General features: G+C 42.3%; 1 protein-coding gene across 3 annotated transcripts in view; it reads right to left on the minus strand.

Moving 5' to 3' along the window:
• The window catches only part of CACNA2D4 (calcium voltage-gated channel auxiliary subunit alpha2delta 4), a 164,363-nt gene that overhangs the window by 117,355 nt on the left and 23,007 nt on the right, over positions 1-24,001 (minus strand). For all 3 annotated transcript variants that reach the window (XM_077935165.1, XM_077935163.1, XM_077935162.1), the window contains exons 4-14: positions 22,602-22,764; positions 21,392-21,523; positions 19,150-19,210; positions 15,882-16,032; positions 12,243-12,317; positions 11,332-11,421; positions 8,557-8,670; positions 7,214-7,292; positions 6,234-6,367; positions 1,986-2,063; positions 295-375 (exon numbers count right to left, since the gene is read on the minus strand). In XM_077935165.1, coding sequence (XP_077791291.1) covers positions 295-375; positions 1,986-2,063; positions 6,234-6,367; positions 7,214-7,292; positions 8,557-8,670; positions 11,332-11,421; positions 12,243-12,317; positions 15,882-16,032; positions 19,150-19,210; positions 21,392-21,523; positions 22,602-22,764 — 1,158 coding nt within the window. The remainder of the gene's footprint in view (positions 1-294; positions 376-1,985; positions 2,064-6,233; positions 6,368-7,213; positions 7,293-8,556; positions 8,671-11,331; positions 11,422-12,242; positions 12,318-15,881; positions 16,033-19,149; positions 19,211-21,391; positions 21,524-22,601; positions 22,765-24,001) is intronic.

Here is a 24,001-nt window from a genome sequence, read left to right on the forward strand (position 1 = left end):
GAATGGTGAATTATCAAATCATCACTAACTGACAGGAACAGCAAAAAGGAACACTCCAACTAAAACATTTTGTTGCAGGTCCTACTTGTAACAGCTAATAGCTTTTGACAGTGTTGATCTCCATGAATTTTCCTAATCTATCTAAACTAGTGACCGTCTCAACAACTTGTGGCAGCGCTGCCTGAGAACAGATGCAGTACTCCGTAGGGTGGCTTTGTTATCAATATCAGGACATTCTTCTGAGATTGCCAAAACTGTGTGACAACAGCTGGACTGTATTAGCTTGATTCTTACCTTGTATCGTGGAGCCAGTTTAAGGAGTTCTCTCAAAGGAACATCTGAGCCTACCACACCCAGGAGAATGCCATGAGATCTCTGTAAAATAAGAAGAAATTAAAATTGGCAACATGCTACTCCATTCTCCTTGGGTTAATTATCATCTCTCCCATCCCCACCATCTGGTCTTGCAGAGTTGCTGTTCATTTGTGTGACAAAGCATACAGACCGTGGTGATGAAACAAGGAAGGGCAGACTGGATTAACCAGCAAACTCCCTATGGTATAATGCAGAAGACCAGGTGGATGAGAGTTACAAATGCAGCAGGAACAACAGCTCAGTGGTACCACACATGCAGAAGGTCTCAGGTTCAATACTTAAGGTCCCAGGTTCAATACTTGGCATCTTCAGGCATCAGATAATGGGAAATACCTCTCTGTCCAAGACCCTGGACAGTTGCAACCAAAGTAGACAATACTAGATGGGCAAATAGTCTGACAAGGTATATGGCAACCTCCTAAGTTACCTATATAGCTTTGTTGCTTCCTCCCTCACCCATTTCCAGCAAAGAAAATTTGTTTCCATCCAACTTCTCATTTGATTTTTAGATTTCTGTTCTCTTAACCAACAAGACTGCTGGTCAATGGATAGAGTTTAGTGCACTAGTGCAATACCCCTGAGAATAAGCAAAAAAGGGAATAGCCATCTCATTGTTGATCAACTAGTCAGAGTTATACTGCCTCTGAACAATGAGATTTCATTCTTGGCTGTCAAGACTAATATCAAATAACAGGTCTATCCTCCATGAATGTATCTAGTCAATTTAAAAAGTCATGGTAGCAACCATTGAAACATCCTGTAGCAAATATCTTTCTGGTCCCCATATTAGAACAGATACTTATTTATTTTACTGACAGCACAAGCGCTGTGCTTGTTTAGTTAGACTTAAGTTCCACTGTTCAATGTGGCATAGTCCTGAGTAAGTGTACTTAGAATTGCAGCACTGCAGTGTAATCCTGGGCCCACTTACCCATATGTAAGTCCCACACACACTGTAAGAAAATCCTATTCTGCTAAGGTGAGGAAGAGGACATTGCTCTCCGCATTGCACCATTTGCCCTAGATAACAGAAGTTATCTAGAGCATGGGACAGCAGACTTTAGGTTTGTTGGTTCCACTTTTTTTTTTTTTACACAATAAGTCCAAGATCTACCTACCAACACATACCCTGTGGCAGCCATTTTGTAACTGGTCTCCTTTGTACTTTCTAAAAATTCAGAATGTGCCCACTGGTCCAAGGGAGTCAGAAGGCTTACTTATCCTTTATATAGTTTCACTTTTGCAAATCACAATATTAGGCAAAGGTGGATTCAGGGTAGTGCGAGCTGTTCAGTCACACCAGGTGCGCAGCCAAGGAGGGTGTCTTCTCAAAGCCTAGTAAGTGCTTGCCTGGCTTCAGTAAGGAGGTCCTCCTACCTCCTTCCCAAAGCCGGGCAAGTGCTTACTGAGCTTTTGGAAGGAGATAGGAGGGCTCCAGCACTCCACCAGAGCCTCATGCCTCCTTCCCAAAGCTCAGCTTAAGCCAGTGCCACGAGGGCTGCAGAGACAAATAGCCTCACACAGGACACATATTATGAAGATCTGCCACTGCATTAGCCTTCTCTCTGCTTTCACACTGAGAAGTATCTCCCTGAGAGCATCATGCTTACCGTTTCATTCTTCTTGCTGAAAACTGGCATAGCCACCGTTGTCATGAGCAAGAGGCTTTGGGCTTGAGATGCAAAGAGCTATCAGATAGAAAACAAGCAGCATATTAGCAAGTGGGACAGCAGTAAGAGCATAAGGGGAACCAGCCACCACTGGAAATGCAGCAGAAAAAGTGTACTGAAAAGCACCCTTAAAAAAAAAATGCCTAAGGGATGTTAGAAAAATGGTCCATTTAGAGGAGGGTGAAAAAGGTGCCTTATCAAAGATGGCAGGGAGTATCCAAAACAGTGGAATATAATCAAAACAAAAAAAATTCCTTCCAGTAGCACCTTAAAGACCAACTAAGTTAGTTCTTGGTATGAGCTTTCGTGTGCATGCACACTTCTTCAGATACACACACGAAAGCTCATACCAAGAACTAACTTAGTTGGTCTTTAAGGTGCTACTGGAAGGAATTTTTTTTGTTTTGACTATGGCAGACCAACACGGCTACCCATCTGTAAGTGGAATATAATATTTACTAGTGACGACGCTTATGCATGTCCAGGTTAACATGGCATCGCCTGAGGCACAAAGACATAGCCAAAGCACATGATAATCATAGGTGCATGAACAATATATACAATGTATTCTAAAAAGACATAGATAAATTAATGCAGGTGACACCATGGGGATACATGAAAACCAGGGGAGAGAAGCAGAGCACAGAGGGCCTACCCAAATGTGAGACATTTACCAGGACCTCAGATAAACGGGAATGGCGATCGCACAAGGATAAACTGACATGGCACTATACAGAAGACAGTGAATTTGGAAAATTGGAAGGTTGAAACAGATAATGTAGGGTGTGTGTGCATGAAATGATTACAGTATAAAACACTAAACATAGACATCACAAATAAAACACGGACACACACGTGGTATCTATTCTCAGGAGAAGCAACCCTTTTGGTCTGGTACAGCTGTTCCCCTTTAGCAAAGTCAAGAAGTGGTCTATTATCACCATTTCACAGCATGGGGGTCCTTGAGAGCCAACCAATCAAAGCAGCAGCCAGACAAACCAAATGCTGGAATTTTTTAATCATTTGGCTGACATTAATTTTGGAAAAATTATGCAGCAGAAATAAGCATAGTTTAAACATGCTGCAGTACATGGTATGTGTGGGTATATGGGTGGGTGGGTGGGTGGATAGGTGGGTGGGTGTGTATGGGTGTGGGTGGGTGGGTGTATATATGTATGTATGTATATATATACACACATGTATATATATATACACAAACTATATATATATATATATATATATATATACACAAACACACACACACACACACACACACACACACACTATAGATAGATGATAGATATAGTGTGTGTGTGTGTGTGTGTGTGTGTGTGTGTGTGTAGTATATATCAGAAATGAAATGAAATGAATGAAAGGAAATAAAGAGACTTCCTGTACATAATCTCAAACAATCAATGTTTCTCAGACCTATGGAGAGCCTTTTGTAAGTATTCACATCACCTCACATACATTATCTGTGTAATCCTGACTCTGCTATTTTAAGCTGGGACAGTCTTAATATAGATGACTTGTGCAGGGCTGTCCAGTGAGCTTGTAGTCGAGTGGAGATTTGTACCAGAGACTTCCAGCCCATGGGCCGTGCTCTGAAGTTCTACTCTACAACAGCACATCACAACCTCACAAATACATCCAGAGCTATCCATATCCTTCCCATGCTGTATAGCTCTATCACTGCTGTACAGCCAACGTTTCCCCACTGTGGATGTATGGCATAGTTACAGCTAGATAAACTAGTACAGAACATGTACTAATGACACCCAGAGAAATAGTTGGCGTTCACAGAACACAAGGCAGATTGTTACCTCCTCAGATTGTGGCAGCTAGCAAGAGATGTGGGTGACAAATGAATGTACACATTAATGAATGGACAAACAAATGAACACACAAACTAATGATACATACAGTAAGCAGCAGAGACAAATGCAAGCATGAAATGTAAGAAGAGCAAACTAATAACCCAGGAGCAAAACCATTCTGAAACAGTCCAAAGCAAAGACTGATAAAACACAATGCAAGTTGCACAGCTGACAACTTCCAGCATACAGTAGGCTTGGCAAAACAAACTACCACGAAAACTTCATGTCCAATCTCACATTAGAGAATAAATAGCTATGCACCTTTTTAGTGACAGCTCTGGGTTTGACAGGGACCCTGTGCCCTCTAGTTGGCCTCCTCCCCTCCTCCAGTGGTGGGCCCATCTGGCAATTGTGGGCATGTGTGGACAGCAGCAGCACATGAAGATGTGCTCCAACTAGTGTCAGACACCTGTCTTTAGTCATCATTTCTGGGCCAATCTAGACCTGATAGTACATGCATTTTTGTATTTAATGTGTATTTTAAGTATTTAATTCAAGAATCTGCTACTGAGGGGTCAGATAATTATCAGGATCACAGTGGGCAAGAAGGAGGAGTTTCACCCTTTCCTCCCTTGCTTTTCGCACTGGGCGGGGTGGGGGGGTGGGCATTGCCCTCAGAGGAGTGATTCTGACTGCAGCAGGGGAGGAAGGGGTTAAGTGTTCCATTCCCAGCTGCTATGATCCTGATAGATATCACCCCCGTTCCAAGAAGATATTTTCTTTTCTGAAAGCTAGCATGCTAAATGCATTTAATATCACATCTACTTTAGCCCTTCATTCCCCACAATGCTTCCATTACAGCAATCTCCATGGGATTGTAATACATGAGCAAGGTGGTACAGCTCTGAGCAGTGGGCTGGGGAGGAAAAGGAGAGGATCTATATTGGAGCCTAGTGTGTCACTGGGGACCTGGCAACTGCCCAAGGATGCCGTAAGCAGATGCCTTATATGGGAATTGAGGCAACATGTACAAAGTACATAAACGTGGCCACATCATCTTTTTTTGTTTTCTAGTGGTCACCAAGAAGAACATCAACTCTGATCTATTAGTGGGGTTCACACTAAAGTGTTATGGTGCACACTTTGCATCAGTAGGCATAGACTTATGGCCAAGCGGCAGAAATACATCAGTGATGGGGAATCCTTTACAGCTCAAGGGCCTCACTCCTGAGGAGAAACCTCTAAATGCATCCTGAATTTATTTTTGTGCAAAATTTGAGTGGGAACTCTACTTTTTGGTCACAGAAGTCCCCACTGCCAAAGAGACAAGGCACTATACAATTACAGGGCCAGATTGTCTCTTTGGTAGGAGAAACTTGCAGCAAAGCAAAAAACCGAATCTCTGTTTCTATGTGTTGTTCCTCTACTCCTCAAACTTAGTCTTGCTTTGGATCTTGGAGTAAGTCATGAAGGACAATACTTGACACCTTAATGTATGTCAGCTCCTCTGTGTGACAGATAACAGACTACAGCACTGAAGCCCCACTGGGCTGGAGGCTGAGTGACCCATTTCCTGAGCTGAAAAGCTAATCTCTTTTCCTGTTGATAATCTTTTATAAAGTGTCTCTGCAGAGTTCACAGAGGACAGAGATACCACTTAAGTCAGGGGTGGGGGACCTCCAGCCTACAGACTTAATTAGCCCCATATGGCCTGTGAAGCCTGGCCCTTGACCAAATCATGCCTAGCTACCCTCCACCTGATGTCATATGATGTCAGTTGTGGGGCAGGTAAATATGTGTTAAAAGATTAATTATAGCAGACTACTGGATCCTTTCTGAGCCAAAAGGGGGTTTGCAGCCACCACTGGTCAGCAGTGCCTACAAAACACCATGCACAGTGCTTTGCAAGCCCCAATCTGATAATCAAGGCTTGCAATGAATGAACAAAGCAGGCAAAAAATTGTGTTATCAGTTGATCGGCAGATGTACAGCTCTGCTCACTTGTCAAACCTGGCCCATGCAGGGTGAGGGACATTGGGATCTGACCCATTCACCAGATTCAGTTCTCCATTCCTGATGTAAGTCATGCTATGCCTGGATCACCATGGAATTTCAAGGATATCACATAGAAGCAAAGAGCAGCTAAATGACATCTGTAGAACCTTTTCAAAAGGCAGTACTCATAATAATCAGCTGCTGCTGCTAACTACTTCCAACTTATATGTGTATTTTATGTTGTAAACTGCCCTGTGATCTTTGGATGAAGGGTGGCATATAAATTTAATAAATAATAGTAATAATTCAGAAAACAACTCTAAGAGACCTTTGTCTCTCACCCACCTTAAAGCTTACCACTTCTCAAAACACTTACCGCACTGTCCATGTAGGCTTCAGTCCATATGATGTCATGATCGTGGTTGATAACCATTGGTCGACTGAGTACATGCAAGTATTCCATTACATTCTCCTGGACATCAGCCAAAGTTGATATCTGTGTGTAGTACCCTAACACAAATAATAAGTATTCCCGCCCCCAATAAGAGAGTTAGCTTCCTTGAATTCCATGTCTGAATCTGTATTCTACCGATTGGAGTAGTTGCTTCAGTCTCCAAAACAGGTTTTACTACATATAAACATGGCAAAATCCTATTTGCATGTGTGCACTGAAGTCTAGCACAAGCTGGAGGACATTCCAGAAAATCCAATGAAGGGTAGGACATGCATTTTTAGAATAAATTGAAATAGGTACAACTTCTTGTTTGATTGCATCAAAAGTTACCAATCTGAAGATGCCCCGTCGCGTTCTTACCTCTATCATTCTTAATCCTAGTGATGGGGAATTTGTGATCCTCCAACTGTTGTTGAACTTACAATTCCCAACACCCCTGATCTTAGGCCATGCTGGCTCAGGCTGATAAAAGTTCAAATCCAACATAATCTGGAGGGTCACAGGTTCTCCATTCTTGTTTTACCCCATGCCTCCTAAGGTCCTTCATCCCATGTATCCTAGCCAAACTCTATACAGTATCCACGTTGAAAACAATTTAAGGAGCAACAAATCCCAACCAAAACTCTTTCTATCAAATCTTGCTGCATTCACTCCCCACCTCATTAAAAACTCCTTAATTCAGCCCCCTTTTATATCCGACTCAATCCTTCTCACAATTCTAAGGCACTTGGCAGCACAGGCTAAGTAGCAGACATATCTCAGAATCCATTCTGTCTACTGCAGCAGCTTTGGAGCTTTTCAGACTCAAACTAGGCTTGTAGGTTATACAAAGGCCAAGGTCTAAGAAGGGATGGCTGCAGTTTGCTTATGATAAATGACTTGCAGCAAAGGATGTTATTTACCTTTGTTGTTACATGCTATCCATTTCACATTCTGTGCAAAGCTGACTTCCCTCCCGATAAGATATGTAAAAACCCGTACCTGTGAAGCAAAAATGCAGACGTTGGAATTAAATGTAAAATAGCCTATTTGTCTGACATTCAGTAGAAATACCTTTTCTAGATCTCACAGCTGTAAGGTGGAATGGGAAAGATATGCAGTATTGTACGTTTTGTATACTGACATTATGCAATAGAGTTCTCTTGGTAAAAGTATGTGAAAAAGAGTTCCTGCTAGTAAAAATAACATTTTAGACCTATTTTGGAAAGATCAAGGGTAAATAGCAAAGGTAAGCAGTACTTATGGGAGATCTTAACATCCTTCTACCAGCAAATACATCAGTTGAAGGAGTATCATATTTTCCCACCAAACAATAATGCATCCTTGCTGTGAAATGCTATTATACCCACATACTAGAGTTTGCTATTTGGAAAACAGTTGTAAGTGATGTGCTCAGACTATTTTGAAATGTTAAAATAATGAATTGCCCCCCAGTTATAGGATGTTATCCAATTGACACATCTTGCCAGCGCAAAAATTTCCACTTGCACAATGGAACTCTACCCTAATCTACTCCTGCGCACCCCCCCCCCCCCCAAAATAATCTTGCGACGCTCTGGAACAGATTTAGGGAGGAAGAGTCAGTGGAGAAGAGGGCAAGGAAGTTCCTCTGCACCAGCAGAAATCCTTGAGCTGATGGGACATGTTACTTGGATACTGTTCATAGACACTGAGCACTTCCTACTTTACTACTCTAATTTTTATAAGTAGTAGTTGTAATAATATTGTTACTATTGTTTACTACAGGGGTCTGGAACCTCAGGCTCTGGGAAAGCGCCTTTTTGCCAGGTTCTTAGAACTCTTCGCATGCCATACCCCTCACTGGTCCTACTTTACACCCTGAGCACTTTCACCTGGCTGGAATGTGTCCTTGAACTCTTGACTGCCTGGATGGAGAATACGGAGCAGTGTGTGGATGTGTATAGAAACTAGCTTCCTGTACAAAGGTAAAATTTACATTTGGTGCTCCACCCATTTTTGCCTATAGCGCCACCCACCATTGACATGTGGCTCTTGGAAGGTTGCCCAAAATAATGCAGCCCTCAGGCTGAAAAAGCTTCCCCACCCTTGATTTATTATCACTTACCCGGGAGTAACTCCCATCAAATTCAGTGGGGCCTACGCGTATAGCATTGCATTGCTGGTTAACACCGTGTGCTACTCAGTACCTGATCAGCAGCTCCTGACTCATTCCACACCAATCTGTCCTCTTTACTCTTTAACATTCAGCACTTAAGAAACAAACCTTACGATCGGGCCAATTGAACTTTTCAAAGACATATTCGTAATCTTCCATAGCTCCATCAGTGATCAGCATGATGGCTTGGTTACAAAGACCTCCTTGACCAGCATTTCTGAACTGGAAACAGAATGGAAACAATAGTGATAATAATTATCTGACTGGTACAAATGGGGATTAAATGAGTTTACTTGAAAGGTTCAGGATTAGGAACATGGGTCCATCTAACTCAGTATCATTTACTGACAGCAACTAACAGCGTCTCCCCAGCCCTACCTGGAGATGCCAGGGATTGAGCATGTGACCTTTTGCAAGAGCTATAGCCCTCCCACGTCATTTAAATTATGGCCTTATTTAAAAGCCCTTAATTATGACCTAGGGGAAACTCTGATCAATTACAGCGAGAGTCTGCTCAGAAGCAGAACCTTAGTAAGAATCCTTATTATTCCGAATGCATTTCCAAGGGATCTAGATCTTAATTTCTAAAATAAGAAATGCTGTTATTTAAGTTTTATGAGAAGTCAGGCATTTGTCTTAAAAACCTTTTATCCAACCTTCTTGTGGTGAGAGGAACACACTTTGCACATGCCTTGAGGCACACTTTGTGGTTATTTCATATGAAGCAGGCATTTGCTCCGGCATGGACAATAAATCCTGGGACTCAGCATTGGTAAACCCTCGCTTGAATGAAACACTGGTCCAGAGTATCATATTGTTACTAATTTGTTGTGCTGTACATAGTCCACATGCCTTTTCTCAAAGTTGTGCTTCTATTGGGTGGTGGTGGAGGGTTCAGTTTAAAGTGAAACACAATTATTTTGTGCCTATGGAAATCCAGGATCCCCCGAAATTTCACCTACCCTAAATTTGAAGAATTTGTGGCTTTTAATGGATTTTCAGCTCACTAGTGCCACCATCATTATCAACACTGGACTGTTTTTTTGTCCATTCCCTGATACAGTTTCTCAGTAGTACAACTATGCTGCTTGGCACTAATGAGATTTAATCATCATGGCATATCTATTTCTAGCTGAAGCACCACTTGGTAGGGTTACACATATGATGGTTTGGATGAATCCTATTATTCTGGTGCAAAGCAGAGCAATTGCATCTCATTCTCATTCCTTCAAATGTCTCCAGTCTAACCCTTTCCACCTCTTCTGTCATTTGAAAAGCAGACTCAATCAGTCATTCTGTACTCTCAAACCACTGAATAAATTGGCATGATGCTGAAATATGAAGGACAAAGTTCTGATTAAATGCAACACCTAACTCAATGGCATCATTGCTAAGGAAACAGATTGGGGTCACCTGTTCTCGTGGGAGCTAACAACCTCATGGTTTACTTTCTGATACTACAGACCACAGCTGTAACCCAACAGTGGAACAGACTTCCTCAGAAGGTGTGGACTCCACCTTCGCTGGAGGTTTTTTATGTAGAGGTTGGATGGTCATCTGTCATGGATACTTTAGCTGAGATTCCTGCATTGCAGGGGGCTGGGCTAGAACAAGGGTTGGCAAACTAAGGCCTGTGGGCCAGATCAGGCCCAATTGCCTTCTAGATCTGGCCCGGGGACGGTCCGGGAATTCAGGCAGCCGGCATAGAGCGTGAGCAATAGTTTTTGCGACTCAGCCAGGCTTGGGGGTCAAAAGTGAGGTGGCTGCTTGAGACAAGTCCCTTCTCCACCCGTCACGCACATGCAGCAATCTTTTCTTCTGGGGTGGGGGGTGGGGAAGAGGAAAAAGGAGCCACAGTTCGGATTTCCACCATGGAGATGCCGGCAACTGACCTCAGGAAGGGCAGTTGCGGCGGCAGAGGCTCAGAGGCGCCTCAGGAGCGATGCCTACCAGTGTCTGTGGCGGCGGTGCTCCCGGTCAGAGGAAGTGGGGAGTGCCTGGGCGGCTGCACTCTGCAACAATTCTGCACTCTGCTGGGGAGGCCGCTTGTTAGCTACAGGGTGTGAGCCATGGAAAGGAAAACAGCCGCCTCCACCTCATCTTCCCTCACACAGGGAAAATAACGTTTTTGCTTGAGCGGCGCCAGCCTGACTTAGCGTGGCCAACAGCTTTTCCCTTCACCCACGGATGCGCACACACTCTCCAGGGCTGACAGGAATGGCGAGCTTACCTCAGCCCCCCACCCCCACCCCACCTTACTAGAGAAATAATAACTGTCAACGCGTAAAACGCAAAGGAAGCAGTGTGGGTGTATGAGGGAACACCCCCCCCCCCAAAAAAAAATCACATTTGTGCAATGTTGGGGTTGGTCCAAATAAGGGTTTTTGCCAAAAATGTCGGTCATAATCATGACAACATATAGTCCTGCCTCCCACAAGGTCTGAGGGACAGTGAACCGGCCCCCTGCTGAAAAATTTGCTGACCCCTGGACTAGAAGATCCTCAAGGTCCCTTCCAGGTCTACAATTCTACGATCCTTCTTTGTCATGACAACATCACAATTTCATTGTAGTCTAGAGTCAAACACTTAATAAATGTGTGTGTGTGTGTGCCTACGTTCCTAAAATAACACTGTCCAAATATGTTGACATCATATTCTCTTGCTGTAATTTTAGCCAACATGCCCATCAGCAGCTTTTGGTGCTGTCACAGAGGGTTTTTGTCACTGTTATCTGGAGAACTTCCTTCTCCTCCAGTGCATTGCCATAATTGCCACAATGCTGCAGGACATGGAATGAAGGCAGCATGGAGAGAGAGAGAGAGAGAGAGAGAGAGAGAGAGAGAGAGAGAGAGGAAAGACCTTTATCCCCACAACATTTCTTACCTCCCTCAGGATTCTGAAGGATTCTGTCAAGGCTTTATTCACTGTCCCAACACCTTTTGCTTGCAACTCATCCACCAGCTGCTTGAAGTGCTAAGCAAAGAAGCAAGAAAGGTTTTCTCATAGCATTAGACAGTTTAGTCTTCTTCAACCTGGTGCCCTCCAAATATTGTTGGACTACAACTCCCAACCACCCTGATCATAGGCCATACTAGATGGGGCTGATGGGAACTGTAGTCTTGGGATGGAAAAATCTGCCTAATTTGGTTCTCGCAGCTTCTCTTTTTTCCAATCTTAAATACAGTTTTCTGTGTTTCTGCAGCAATTTGTGAATTCCATACTTTAAAATTCTTATGAAAATTCTTCAACTTTTTTGTGTTAATTTCTCCTAATTTCATGTTAGTGTGCAGTTTCAACCAATGCATACATTTTTGCAAAAGATATAATCCTAACACGTATATGGTGTATATGTGTGTGTTATTTTCACCAATATGTTCATTTTTAGCAACACATTCCCCTCATATATGCATTTTTTTAAACACTGTTTGGTTTGAGAACTGCATAGCAAAATTCAGTGCAAATTATTAAGGATAGCTATGTTTCGATTCTCGCATTGTTTCAGACACTGCAAATTTGATAAATTCAGCTTTAAATGTGTACTGAATTGAATTTCTTTTCCATGCCTATTGCAGTTCAAAACATCTGGATTTCACCACCAGGCTGAGATAAAGAATAATGCACAATCATTTTTATTATTATTAAATTTATATACCGCTTAATATTTAAAACAGTCTCTAAGTGGTTTATAAAGAAGAAAATTTAAAATTATTACACACACACACACACACACACACACACACACCAGTTCACACTCAATAATGCGCCTAAATATGTCCCTAAAGTCCAGTACTTACCTCTCTGTTATCTCTGTCTGCTTGAACCAGGATCCCTTTGAAACAGGATTCAACATAATGAACATAATCATTGTACTGTAAAGGCAAAAAAGGGGGGGGGGGTAGAGTGACTAGAAGAAAAGGAATCTTCCTTAGAGAGTTTCAAAGGTTTCAGGAGATATTGTTATGAATAAAGAACAACCATCACAGCTTTTGAAAGCATACATTTTAAAATGCAAGATTCCACAGAATACCTCCCCATGCTCTTTGGAAACAAATCAAGGCATAGATTCACACTAGACATTCCCTCACTAAAATGCCAGCAATATGTGTAATTTAAGAAGTGGATAGCCTTGGTTGCCAATATCCTGTTGCATTCCACAAGTAAGATCTTTACCTGAATTTTTAAGTTCTTGGTTTGCTCTTACTCCATCCCCCACCCTCACAAGACTGAGCCAAGTCCAGCAAAGCTTTGGCAGGCAACTCTTGCTAGGCCTGATGGGAGTTGTAGTACAGCAACATCTGAAGGGCCAAAGGTTCTGCACCACAGCTTTAAAGTGACACAAAACTCTGCTGGTTTTGCTGCAACAACAGAGTACTATGGCTATCCCTCTGGAGACGGTAAAAATAAGATGCTGCCCATATGGTGCCAGAATTATTCAGGCAACATTTCCTGCCCTCTTTCTTGATTTTCTTCAGTGTTTCCCTTTGTTCACTGCTTATTAGACAGCAACTCCCACACCTGCTTTAAAGGCCAAGGCATTTAATTATGGCACAAGCCATTATGGCACTTGAACTCAATTCATCACAAAAGCTTCTGCCATAATAACATGTGTTAAGTCCTTAAAGTGCCAAATGAGAGATTCGAATTGCCACTTCATGTGCAATTTACTATGGCCCACTGGGATCTTGTTTCCTATGAAAAGCAACATAGAACATAGATAGATAAAGAGCAGGCATAGGCAAACTCGGTTCTCCAGATGTTTTTCAGACTACAATTCCCATCATCCCTGACAACTGGTCCTGTTAGCTAGGGATGATGGGAGTTGTAGTCCCAAAACATCTGGAGGGCTGAGTTTGCCTATGCCTGATACTTTATAGAGATATACAGATATACAGTAGATGATAAAGACAGCATATGTGTTCTAGGCAGTATTTAGTACAGTGGTACCTTGGGTTAAGTACTTAATTTGTTCCGGAGGTCCGTACTTAACCTGAAACTGTTCTTAACCTGAAGCACCACTTTAGCTAATGGGGCCTCCTGCTGCTGCCGCACCGGCGGAGCCCGATTTCTGTTCTCATCCTGAAGCAAAGTTCTTAACCTGAAGCAATATTTCTGGGTTAGCAGAGTCTGTAACCTGAAGCGTATGTAACCTGACGCGTATGTAACCCGAGGTACCACTGTACTAAAATTTAAATACCTCACCCTTCATTAATAACAGCTTACAATGAAAACTAGATATTATGAACAGGGCAAACACAATATTGAAATAACCACACACAAGTCTAAACTGCAGAGAGGGCATGTCAGTTTCCCAGGGTGGACACAGGGACGATTTGCTGCAGATAGATTTGTCTCAAAGCAAGCTACTTATGTAACAAATAAGGATATTTCTGCAAAGTGGCTTACTTAAGGACAGAGATTTGTAGCCTCTCTTGTGTTTTTCCTCAGCAAAAAATAATAAAATAAAAGTAGGCAAAGTATTGCATCAGCTGTGACCATCAATCTGAGGTTGACTACCCAAAGCGTTTAAATACATGCTCCAGCTGGTATAAAAACCCACAGGCTTTCAGCTACATTCTAAAGACATGGCACTTTGCTTTTTCCTGTACACAGAGTGGGTGCATTTTGCCAGAGCACCTGATCAAGTGGCAGTGTTAACTCCCTGACAAAGTTCGCAAATCAGGATTATGTTTGCAGCCTTTGACACCCTAGATACCTCAGCTGTCCTGCAGTAACCCTAGGTGGTGGTGTTTAAAGGGACTCCTTTTACTGCTGCAGCTAAAAGGAGAGACAGTCAGCCCTGGTTGGGGATAGGGAGAAATTGACTTTGGTTCACATTTTAATACAAAGCTGCCTAGTTTGTACTTTCTGAAATAATATGTGAACTGGAACAGTTATCCTTCCAAATTCACATTTCTCCAAATTTTGTGATGCAGGTTTCAAACCACATAATGGGGACAAAACATTCATGTGAGGAGAAAGTATGCATACATTTGTGGAAAAATAACATAGGAGATGCATTATATTAGAGAAATTTGCTTGCAAAAGGGTACAACATTTTTTTTTTGGGGGGGGGGGAATGTATACATGTTGTCTTCCCTTGCTAATGGACTGGATGAGAGCCAAGAAATGAAAGCTCATTCTAAATAAGACTGATGCACTGTCAGTGGGTGGTTTAGTTACAGGCTAAATTACAGTGAGAGGCCAGAAACCACTCAGGGGCATGGTAGGGGGGAGCAGAGAGTGAGTGTGGTGAGTGTGGCTAGCCTTCAGACACGATTGTGGGTATCCTTTCCTCTCCCATTCCAGGTCTCTCTCTCTCTCTCCACCCCTGAGCTCACCCAAATGACCAGTTAGCCATTTAGTCAGTTATTTTTGGACAGCGGAGAATGTGATTGTTCTGTTGTCTTTTAATCCTATGAAAACTGCTCTTGAGAATAAATACTCTGCCCGAGCCGGTTCAAAGTCTTAATCTGATCGCAGCAAGGACTATTTTTAACAGCTGTCTTCAGTTTCTGGTACTGATAACTGAGACTAAAGATGACTTTAAGTAAATACTTCTAAACGATTTCTGTCATGCAACAAATTGTTGAGACTAGGGACATATCTGGGCATAGCATTCTTTGCAAAAGAAAAGGGGGGAGCAAGCAAAACAATCAAGAAAGTCCCTTTCATGAAGCATGAGGGCAATCTTAAAATTTCATGTGATTATATTTTTGTAAGAAAGTGAAAGTATCCAGGTATGGCCTTCCCTAGCATACCACAGACAGGAGTGGCTCACAGGTTGGACTGAGCAGGTCATGCTTCATATCTAACAGAAAGAAAGGTCATGGGGCAATTTCTCTAGCCTCTTCTAACCAATCAGTGAATGGTGGTTGGAACACAAATTGAAATGGCTGGGAGCTAGATGTTTTGATCTTTGTGAATTCCTATAGGAACTAACCTGATCCACACCTCCTGGGATAATGTGCAACCCTAACCATGTTTACTCAGAAGCAAGTCCTCCTGAATTCAATGAAACTTACTGCCAGGTAAGTAGGGGGCAGTATTGCAGTCTTACTTATCAAGTGGTTTTTACCCTTTCTTATCAATCTGAAATAGATACTGGTTCAAAAAAAAAAAAAGCATTTAGAAATGCCAGTTTCAATAAAAAAAAGAGATTTATAAATATATATTTTGAGAGAAAATACATGTAGAAATATAGATTTAAGCATTAAACATTTGTGCATCTTAAAAGTCTGGAGAGTAGTGCAGAAGCAGGATGGAACAGGCAAACACAGGCAAATAGCAGCACACAGCAGCAAAAGGGACATGGGCCAGAAATATATTGATCTGCTCATCCAGTGCCAACCCAGAGCTCTTTCTCAAACTAAAATCTAGTTCCATTGTCTCCGAGGGAGATGGTGTTTACAAATGAGGAAGGAGTTTGTACTCACGGCAATAATATTAACAAAGTCATTCTCTCCCAGCGTGTCCAAAATTGTGACAATGGTGTGTTTGGCAATAGACAGGAGCAAACCCTTCATGCTCCCACTGATGTCCACCACAATGACAATATCTTTGGGTGATGTAGCAGCCTGGATGTACCTTGACAGGAACAAGAAAGGGAAGCAGTAAATATCATGTAAGTGTGCAAGAGTGGCACTAGTGGGAGGTTCCTGGAGCATATCAGGGAACACATGATCCAAGCCAGAAGAAGTGATCTGATTGTATGGTAGAATCAGAATAATGTATTGCTTCCTTTCATCATCATCATCATCATCATCATCATCATCATTTATTATTTGTACCCCGCCCATCTGGCTGGGTTTCCCCAGCAACTCTGGGCGGCTTCCAACAAAGATTATAAATATATTAAAATGTCACACATTAAAAACTTCCCTGAACAGCGCTGCCTTCAGATGTCTTCTAAATGTCAGGTAGTTGTTTATCTCTTTGACATCTGATGGGAAGGCGTTCCACAGGGCAGGCGCCACTACTGAGAAGGCCCTCTGCCTGGTTCCCTGTAGCTTCGCTTCTCGTAGTGAGGGAACCACCAGAAGGCCCTCAGCACTGGACCTCAGCGTCTGGGAAGAACGATGGGGGTGGAGACGCTCCTTCAGGTATACTGGGCCGAGGCCGTTTAGGGCTTTAAAGGTCAACACCAACACTTTGAATTGTGCTCAGAAACATACTGGGAGCCTTTCAAGACCGGTATTATGTGGTCTCGGCGGCCGCCCCCAGTCACCAGTCTAGCTGCTGCATTCTGGATTAGTTGTAGTTTCCGGGTCACCTTCAAAGGTAGCCCCACGTAGAGTGCATTGCAGTAGTCCAAGCAGGAGATTACTAGAGCATTTAGCGTGGTGATCTAAGGATGCATCCTCCGAATACATGGCCCTTTGACACCTGCAGCGTGTGTCTTCAGGACCCATCATATTTCTGTCACTGTAATTTGTTTTAACTGTTTTTAATACAGAACTTTTTGATTGTTGTAGTCATCCTGGTACCTGCTGAAGGGCAAGTAACAACAACCAAACAACAACAGTAATAACACCCTGCCTTAGGAAAGGTGGTGCATAGATTCTAACAAACCCAACAACCATTTTAGAAGAACAGATTAAAGCATTTGGGGCTTCTTAATTTAGAGAAATGACCAAGAAGGATAGGATTATGCAAGGTGCGGAGGAAGTGACAGACATAACTTTTCCTTCCTCCCTCATAATATAAGAACTTGTGCTAAATTCAGAATAAATGAAAGAACATATTTCTTCACAACCCACATCTTTAATTTATGGACATCGCTGCAACAAGAAGGGGTGACAGCCACCAGTTTAGCTGTTTTTAAATGAGGATTAGGCAAATTTGTGGGACGCGGGTGGCGCTGTGGGTAAAAGCCCAGCGTCTAGGGCTTGCCGATCGAAAGGTCGGCGGTTCGAATCCCCGCGGCGGGGTGCGCTCCCGTTGCTCGGTCCCAGCGCCTGCCAACCTAGCAGTTCGAAAGCACCCCCGGGTGCAAGTAGATAAATAGGGACCGCTTACTAGCGGGAAGGTAAACGGCATTTCCGTGTGCGGCTCTGGCTCACCAGATGCAGCTTTGTCACGCTGGCCACGTGACCCGGAAGTGTCTCCGGACAGCGCTGGCCCTCGGCCTCTTGAGTGAGATGGGCGCACAACCCCAGAGTCTGTCAAGACTGGCCCGTACGGGCAGGGGTACCTTTACCTTTACCTTTACCTTAGGCAAATTTATGCAGGGTAGGTCTATCGGCAGCCAGACATTACACAGACAGTATGGCAGTTACTAGGAAGCAACAGCTATTGCTTTCAAGCTCTGCTTGTGAGCTTTCCAGTAGCATCTGCTTAACCTCGCATTCCCCAACCTGGCACTCTCTGGATATTTTGGACTAACTTCTATCACCCCTCGTCAGCATGGCTGTGCTCGCTAGTGCTGATGACAATCACACTCCAACACATCTGTAAGACATTTGGTTGGGAAGGTTGTCTTTAACCATTGTGGAAAAGAGGATGCTAGACTGCTTGGTCCTCTCATTCTTTTGATCGTATTTTTAAAGTATTGGTTTTTAAAAAATATTTATAAACCACCCTTCACCTGTAATGATACCAGTGTGGAATACAACACATAAAACTACATAATGCACTATAATAAAACCATAAGACCCCTTTCAATAAAAAAGGAGCAGTGAAAAACCCAGAGCAGGATCAACTTCACACCTAAACCACAAAAATGCCTGAGCAAACAGGCAGCTCTTAACTTGGTGCCAAAATGGTGAAAGTGACAATGCAACCCGGTGTTCAAAACTCCCATTGTTCTAGGTACATTTTGTGACAGGGAATTTCGTTAGCGCAAGCAGTTTCTGAACTCTGGGCGCAGTACTGCACCTAAGATTTCAGAATAAAACTGCAAAGTGGAACGAAAGGAGGACCTTTTTCTGGCTCCCCATTTCCAGCCACTCTCTGGAAAAGAGACCCAATAATAATAATAATAGTAGTAGTAGTAGTAGTAGTAGTAGTAGTAGTAGTAGTAATTTATTTCTACCCCACCCATCTGGCTGGTTTCCCCAGCCACTCTGGGTGGCTTCCAACAGAAGGTTAAAAATACATTAAAACATCAGTCATTACAAATTCCCTAAAAAGGGAAGAATATTAAGAATATTAGGGGTTGGGAAGGGGAAGGACGAGGCCATGTGAAAAATGAACATACTATTTTAGCTGCAGTTCATTCATTCAGCTTTGTATTCTTGTTATAAAAAAGCGTGCATTCCATTGTTGCACCCATAACCTAGGTTTAAGGTGCCATTTAGCTCCTAGCTTTCGTATCTCAGTTTCTAACACTGTGCCAACCACACTTCTAAAGAGAGGGTGTTCCACAGGGAGGGTGCCATTACTGAAAAGCCTTGCTCTATGTAATTACTACATAATGTACCCCACTCAACGGCGTAATAGAGGGAATAGTCACAGGTAGATGATATAGGGAGAGGCAAATCTTCATATGTGTACACATAAACACTTGCCTTGACTGTTAGGGAGCAATTTTAGCATTCCCTTTGGAGACAGTGACAAGAAGGAGAAGCTAAAACTGAACAGAGAAAGTGCCACTGATAGTATCTAGAACAAATCTCAGAGGGAAGCAAAAGTTGGAAGGAAGAATAAACTTTGGGTCCCTCCAAATCAAACACAGGAGTATGAAATCTTTTCAAAATCTCTCACCAGCCTCGATTTCGGCAGTCGAAGGAGAGGACCCCATTTTCATCTGGTGTCCATTTTATTCCTGTAGAGACATCAAAACAATTTTGCTGTGGATCTGGCACACACAGGAATACAAGCAGCCCTATTACGTAAGCATCAGAACCTTAACTAGGCCCTTTCCCAGCATTACAATATTATAACAGTTGCTTATTCTGGGGTTTCTCTACACAGTGAAGCAAAACACAATCCAAAAACCTTGAACTCTCTATCAGTTGTGCAGAGATCATAACTGCAAAGCAAACTAACTCTGAGGCTGCAATCCTGTGCATATTTACTTTGGAATAAGCCTCATTGACACAAATGTATGAGACAGAGGGTCATCAGTCATGGGCAGGCTCCTAATTTAATTAAATTCATCATTATTACTGTGTACTCACCCTGCCTGAACTGCAGGGAATGGGCACAAACAAGACAATTTATTTTGTCTCATTTATTTTGACTAGTTTATAGTTTTCTCCCATGGACAACATGAATATTGTGGGTGGTGTTGGTAGACCAGTTGAGGGCTTTTGTGCCTGTTGTAGCAGTTGTAATAGGCTGTGCTAGATGCTGTATGATTTTTAACTGATTTTTTCAGACCAACTAAACAAAACTTGCACATCACCAGTGGTCCAAAGAACACAGTTCGGGAACCCCTGATTTAGATGTAATATCCACAGTCTATGAGTGTTTTCCAAGTTTGGTGGGACCAACTTCCAAGTCAATATGCACCCTAAGGATGCTTAACATTGGCTATGTGGGATGTGAGGCACATAGCAGTCAAGTACAACATTCCTAGAGTGAACGTGCTAGTGGATGCTTTGTACCAGCCAGGAGTCAAACTTCCTGTTTCCTCCTGAGCTGTGACAAATTACCTCTGCATGTGACTTGAGGCCATGTGAGTGTTTGAGGCCTAATCTGGGCAAGGGAGCACAGGTCCTTCCTTTTGCTCTTCTCCATTTTTGCTTTTCCATGTAACAGCCTGTCTGCAGTCACTTAGGAACTAACTCCCTTATGGGATAGTTCCACATGTGTACAGTGGAACTTTGGTTTGCATACGTCTTAGTTTGCATACGTTCTGGATTACAAACATGTCAAACCCAGAAGTGCATGTCCCAGTTTGCAACCTTTTTTTGGATTACAACCTTTTTTTTTCTTTCCCCCCGATTATGAACAATTTTTTTTTTGGAAGCCCCATTGGCAAAAGCGCACCTTGGGTTACAACGTGTTTTGGTTTACAAACGGACCTCCAGAACGGATTATGGTAGTAAACCAAGGTACCACCATATATAGTTTTGTAACCTAAGTCTGCCTTCAGGGATCCAACTGTGAACTGAATGATTGTGAGTAAACTACTTTTATATTGACTTTAATAAGACCTGTCGTGTCTATTCTTTTTAAGAGGGACTCAAATGAGCTTGCAATAAGCAAACTGCTGTGTATTAAAAAGGGGGATGCACTCTGCTAAGTAAAGGGACTTGCTAATGCAAGTTGGGAAGGATATTATTAAACAATATATCCTCACCTGCCTCCCTGAACATTCCCACAGGCTGGTGTATTGTAGCATCTCTGAACTGATTTTGGTTTAGTGTACTCCTTTTCTTTGAATAATTAAGGGCCAAACTATATGCTATGGTCTGCCCCTTGAGGGCACACATTTTCTTTCAGAAATTGCATGCTAGGTATGGGCAAATGTTTCACTTTTTGTTTCTCCCAGTTTCTAATTTCCCAGTCTTACGGTTAGTACTTCCCATTTCCATATGTTTATGAATCCCACATTTCTCTGCAATTTTGCCTAATACACACAATTTTACAGAGTGATTTCCCAAAATATAACATTTTAAAATGTTATTTTCCCTAATACATGCATTTTAATGCATACTTTCCCCCAATACATACATTTTTATACTTATTACTTGGCTGTCATGGAAGGGTTCATGTATTGTTTTGGAAAATGTGAACTAGGTAGGTTCGCCTTTAAATGCAAACTGAATTGAACACCCTCCACATCCCTATTGCAAATACACAGCCCTACAGCAAGATCAGAACCTGGCGTGGAGGGTAGGAACGCTTTAACCCTTGCTCCTTATTGTAGTTGCAATCTAAATCTGGGGCTGTGAGCTCACATCTTTTATTTTCATGGGGGTAAAGCTTCATTCAATCCACGTGCAGTTAAGCCTGAAACCTTTCTAAGAAAAGGCCAGATAGGCATGAAGATTTTTACCTGGATAGAGTCTGAAAAATCCTGTAGAGCTGCCAAAGTATTGCCAAGTGAGAGTTGGATCTCTTTCAAAATTGTCCACAAAAACAGCATTCAGTGCTTCAGACATATAAACCCCATTCAAAATATCAGGGTCTGCGACAAAAAGAGGGAATAAGGGAACAATAGTAAGAAAGGGAAAGAAAGAATGAGAAGGAATAAAAACAAACAAACCTATAGAGGATACAGATGCACCAGCGTCCTCCACCAACAGTATCTAGCCAAACTCCCCTCTTCTTTCATGAGGACTAGAAGCCTAACAAATATCAATGTATCAAGATGCCTTATTCTAAGTACAGTGATACCTCAGGTTACATACGCTTCAGGTTACATACGCTTCTGGTTACAGACTCCGCTAACCCAGAAATATTACCTTGGGTTAAGAAGTTTGCTTCAGGATAAGAACAGAAATCGTGCTCTGGCAGCGCAGCGGCAGCAAGAGGCCCCATTAGCTAAAGTGGTGCTTCAGGTTAAGAACAGTTTCAGGTTAAGAACGGACCTCCGGAACGAATTAAATACTTAACCCAAGGTACCACTGTACATCTAACATTAAACTAACTGCTCCAATATTTTCAGTGAGTGGCACTTGTTTTCCTCGGGCTTTGCTGTAGGTCTTTCCTTGCCCAGCTTCCGGACAAAATCTAACCAAAGAGATGGTACTGATGAAACTCAGCTAACTAGGGACAAATTGCAGGTTACTCTGAGAGAACTATAATTGATCTCTCCATTCTTAATCAATTTTATTTTTGTTTTTTTGCTAAGTTCAGGTGTATGTGTGTTCATGCTAAATAACTTGAACAGTAAAACAACACAATGATTGGGGATGCTTAACAATTCCCTTCCTGTATCATTTACATAATCCAAATCACCCCTTCAAGCAGTTTTTGCTCCTTGAAGGGGAAGAGCCTGTTGAATGTCAGCCCTCCTGCCTGCCTGCCTGCCTGCCTGCCTTCATTCCTTCTGTTTTTGAATCCAGTCACCCAGCTGGTTATTTTATTACTCACCCACATATGTGGGTCACAAGGATTCATATTTTCCTCCCATAAAACATACATAACATGCAAGTCTATGGTCAATCTTTTCCTCTCTTCCTAGAGTTGCCAGCTAAATTTTGATACTTCATCTCTGGCTCTATTGCTGCCTTACCAGTAGAATAAACACAGAAATACTCTACCTTTGTTGTAAACATTAGTTGGAAGCTGTATGTCACTTAATGTTGTGTTCACCAGCAGGTTATTGAAGTGCTCATTTGGTTCCAGAATGAATTCATCACCAAGCTCCACATAATTATCTTTATCATCCTTTTCGTTAATGAGAACGGCATTGTAATAATTAATCTGGGGATGAAGAAAAAATAGAGAGACAGTATATTAGATTTCAGCACCTAAATTTCACATTGGCATGACCTCAGTTACCCCAGACACACATTCGTTTATACCTTAATAAACCCCCACACAAGGCTTTACAATCTTCTGGTGCAAAACCAAAAAATAAAAATGCGCAAAACACCTGTTCACCTGAGGCAAACTTGCAACAGTCCCGAGCCAATCCAAGGATTCCAACCCAACCAAATTCCAAGATTCTAGATTCCTAATTCCAATTAAGCTTCTGGTTATGTCAGTGTGCGTGTCATATTCAGTATGCTGTATGTATGTATATGTAGAATGTGAGTGCAGTGTATGCTGTATATGCATATGCGTCATTTATCTAGAGTGGCCACACCCAACATTGGCATGTGGCCTCCAGAGACTAGGCCAGAGAGGGAATGTGGCCCTCAGGCTGACAAAAAGCCCTGCCCCCCCCAGCCTAAGGCCAAACGAGCAACTTGCTACTGTTAATAAATTAATGTTTCACTGATATTAAACAAAGACCCATATACAACATTCACCAGTCTTTCCCCAGAAGTGACTGGATATTGCATATGGATTCAAAAGTACGCTTCTGGGATTTTTTGGCTGTTATGCTTTGTTGTCATTCAAGGATGAGATAAGCTAGACTGCCGAATATAAACCCCTTCTATATAAACCATTAAAGGTACAGAAACCCTACCCCTTCTTTGAACTTACGATAAAGGAATAAGCTGCACATCTCCTGCCTGTGCTGCACATTCCATGCAGGCACTGGATTTTCCACTGACCTACATTCTCAGGCTCACTTTATATTCTGCTGGGTTTAACACTGATGAATTTGTCAAACATACAGCTGAATTTCAATCCTCTAGACTGCCTCGGCAACACAAAATGTCTAAGTAATTGGCAGTTTTGCTAACTGGCTGCCTGCATACTCCCAGCATACTGGGAGATCATTAGATGCCAAAGTTTGAGTAGCAAGGATATTGATAATTGGGATGAATGATGAACTGTACACATTTGTATGCCCTCTTAAAAGTGACCTCTGCTCTGGCTTCCTGCCTAGACTCTCCATACAGTCCACATACACCTTGATAGTCTTTGATAGCTAACTGAATCCTCTATTTGTATTGCATTGACTTAAATGCTGAATTAGGGAGTGAGGTCTGCATCAAGGCAACTAAACTCAAAGGCCTGCTTAATGCCCCTCTTTTTTTAAAAAAAT

This window comes from Podarcis muralis, chromosome 10 (assembly GCF_964188315.1).
Source record: "Podarcis muralis chromosome 10, rPodMur119.hap1.1, whole genome shotgun sequence".
In the NCBI taxonomy this organism is placed as follows: domain Eukaryota; kingdom Metazoa; phylum Chordata; class Lepidosauria; order Squamata; family Lacertidae; genus Podarcis; species Podarcis muralis.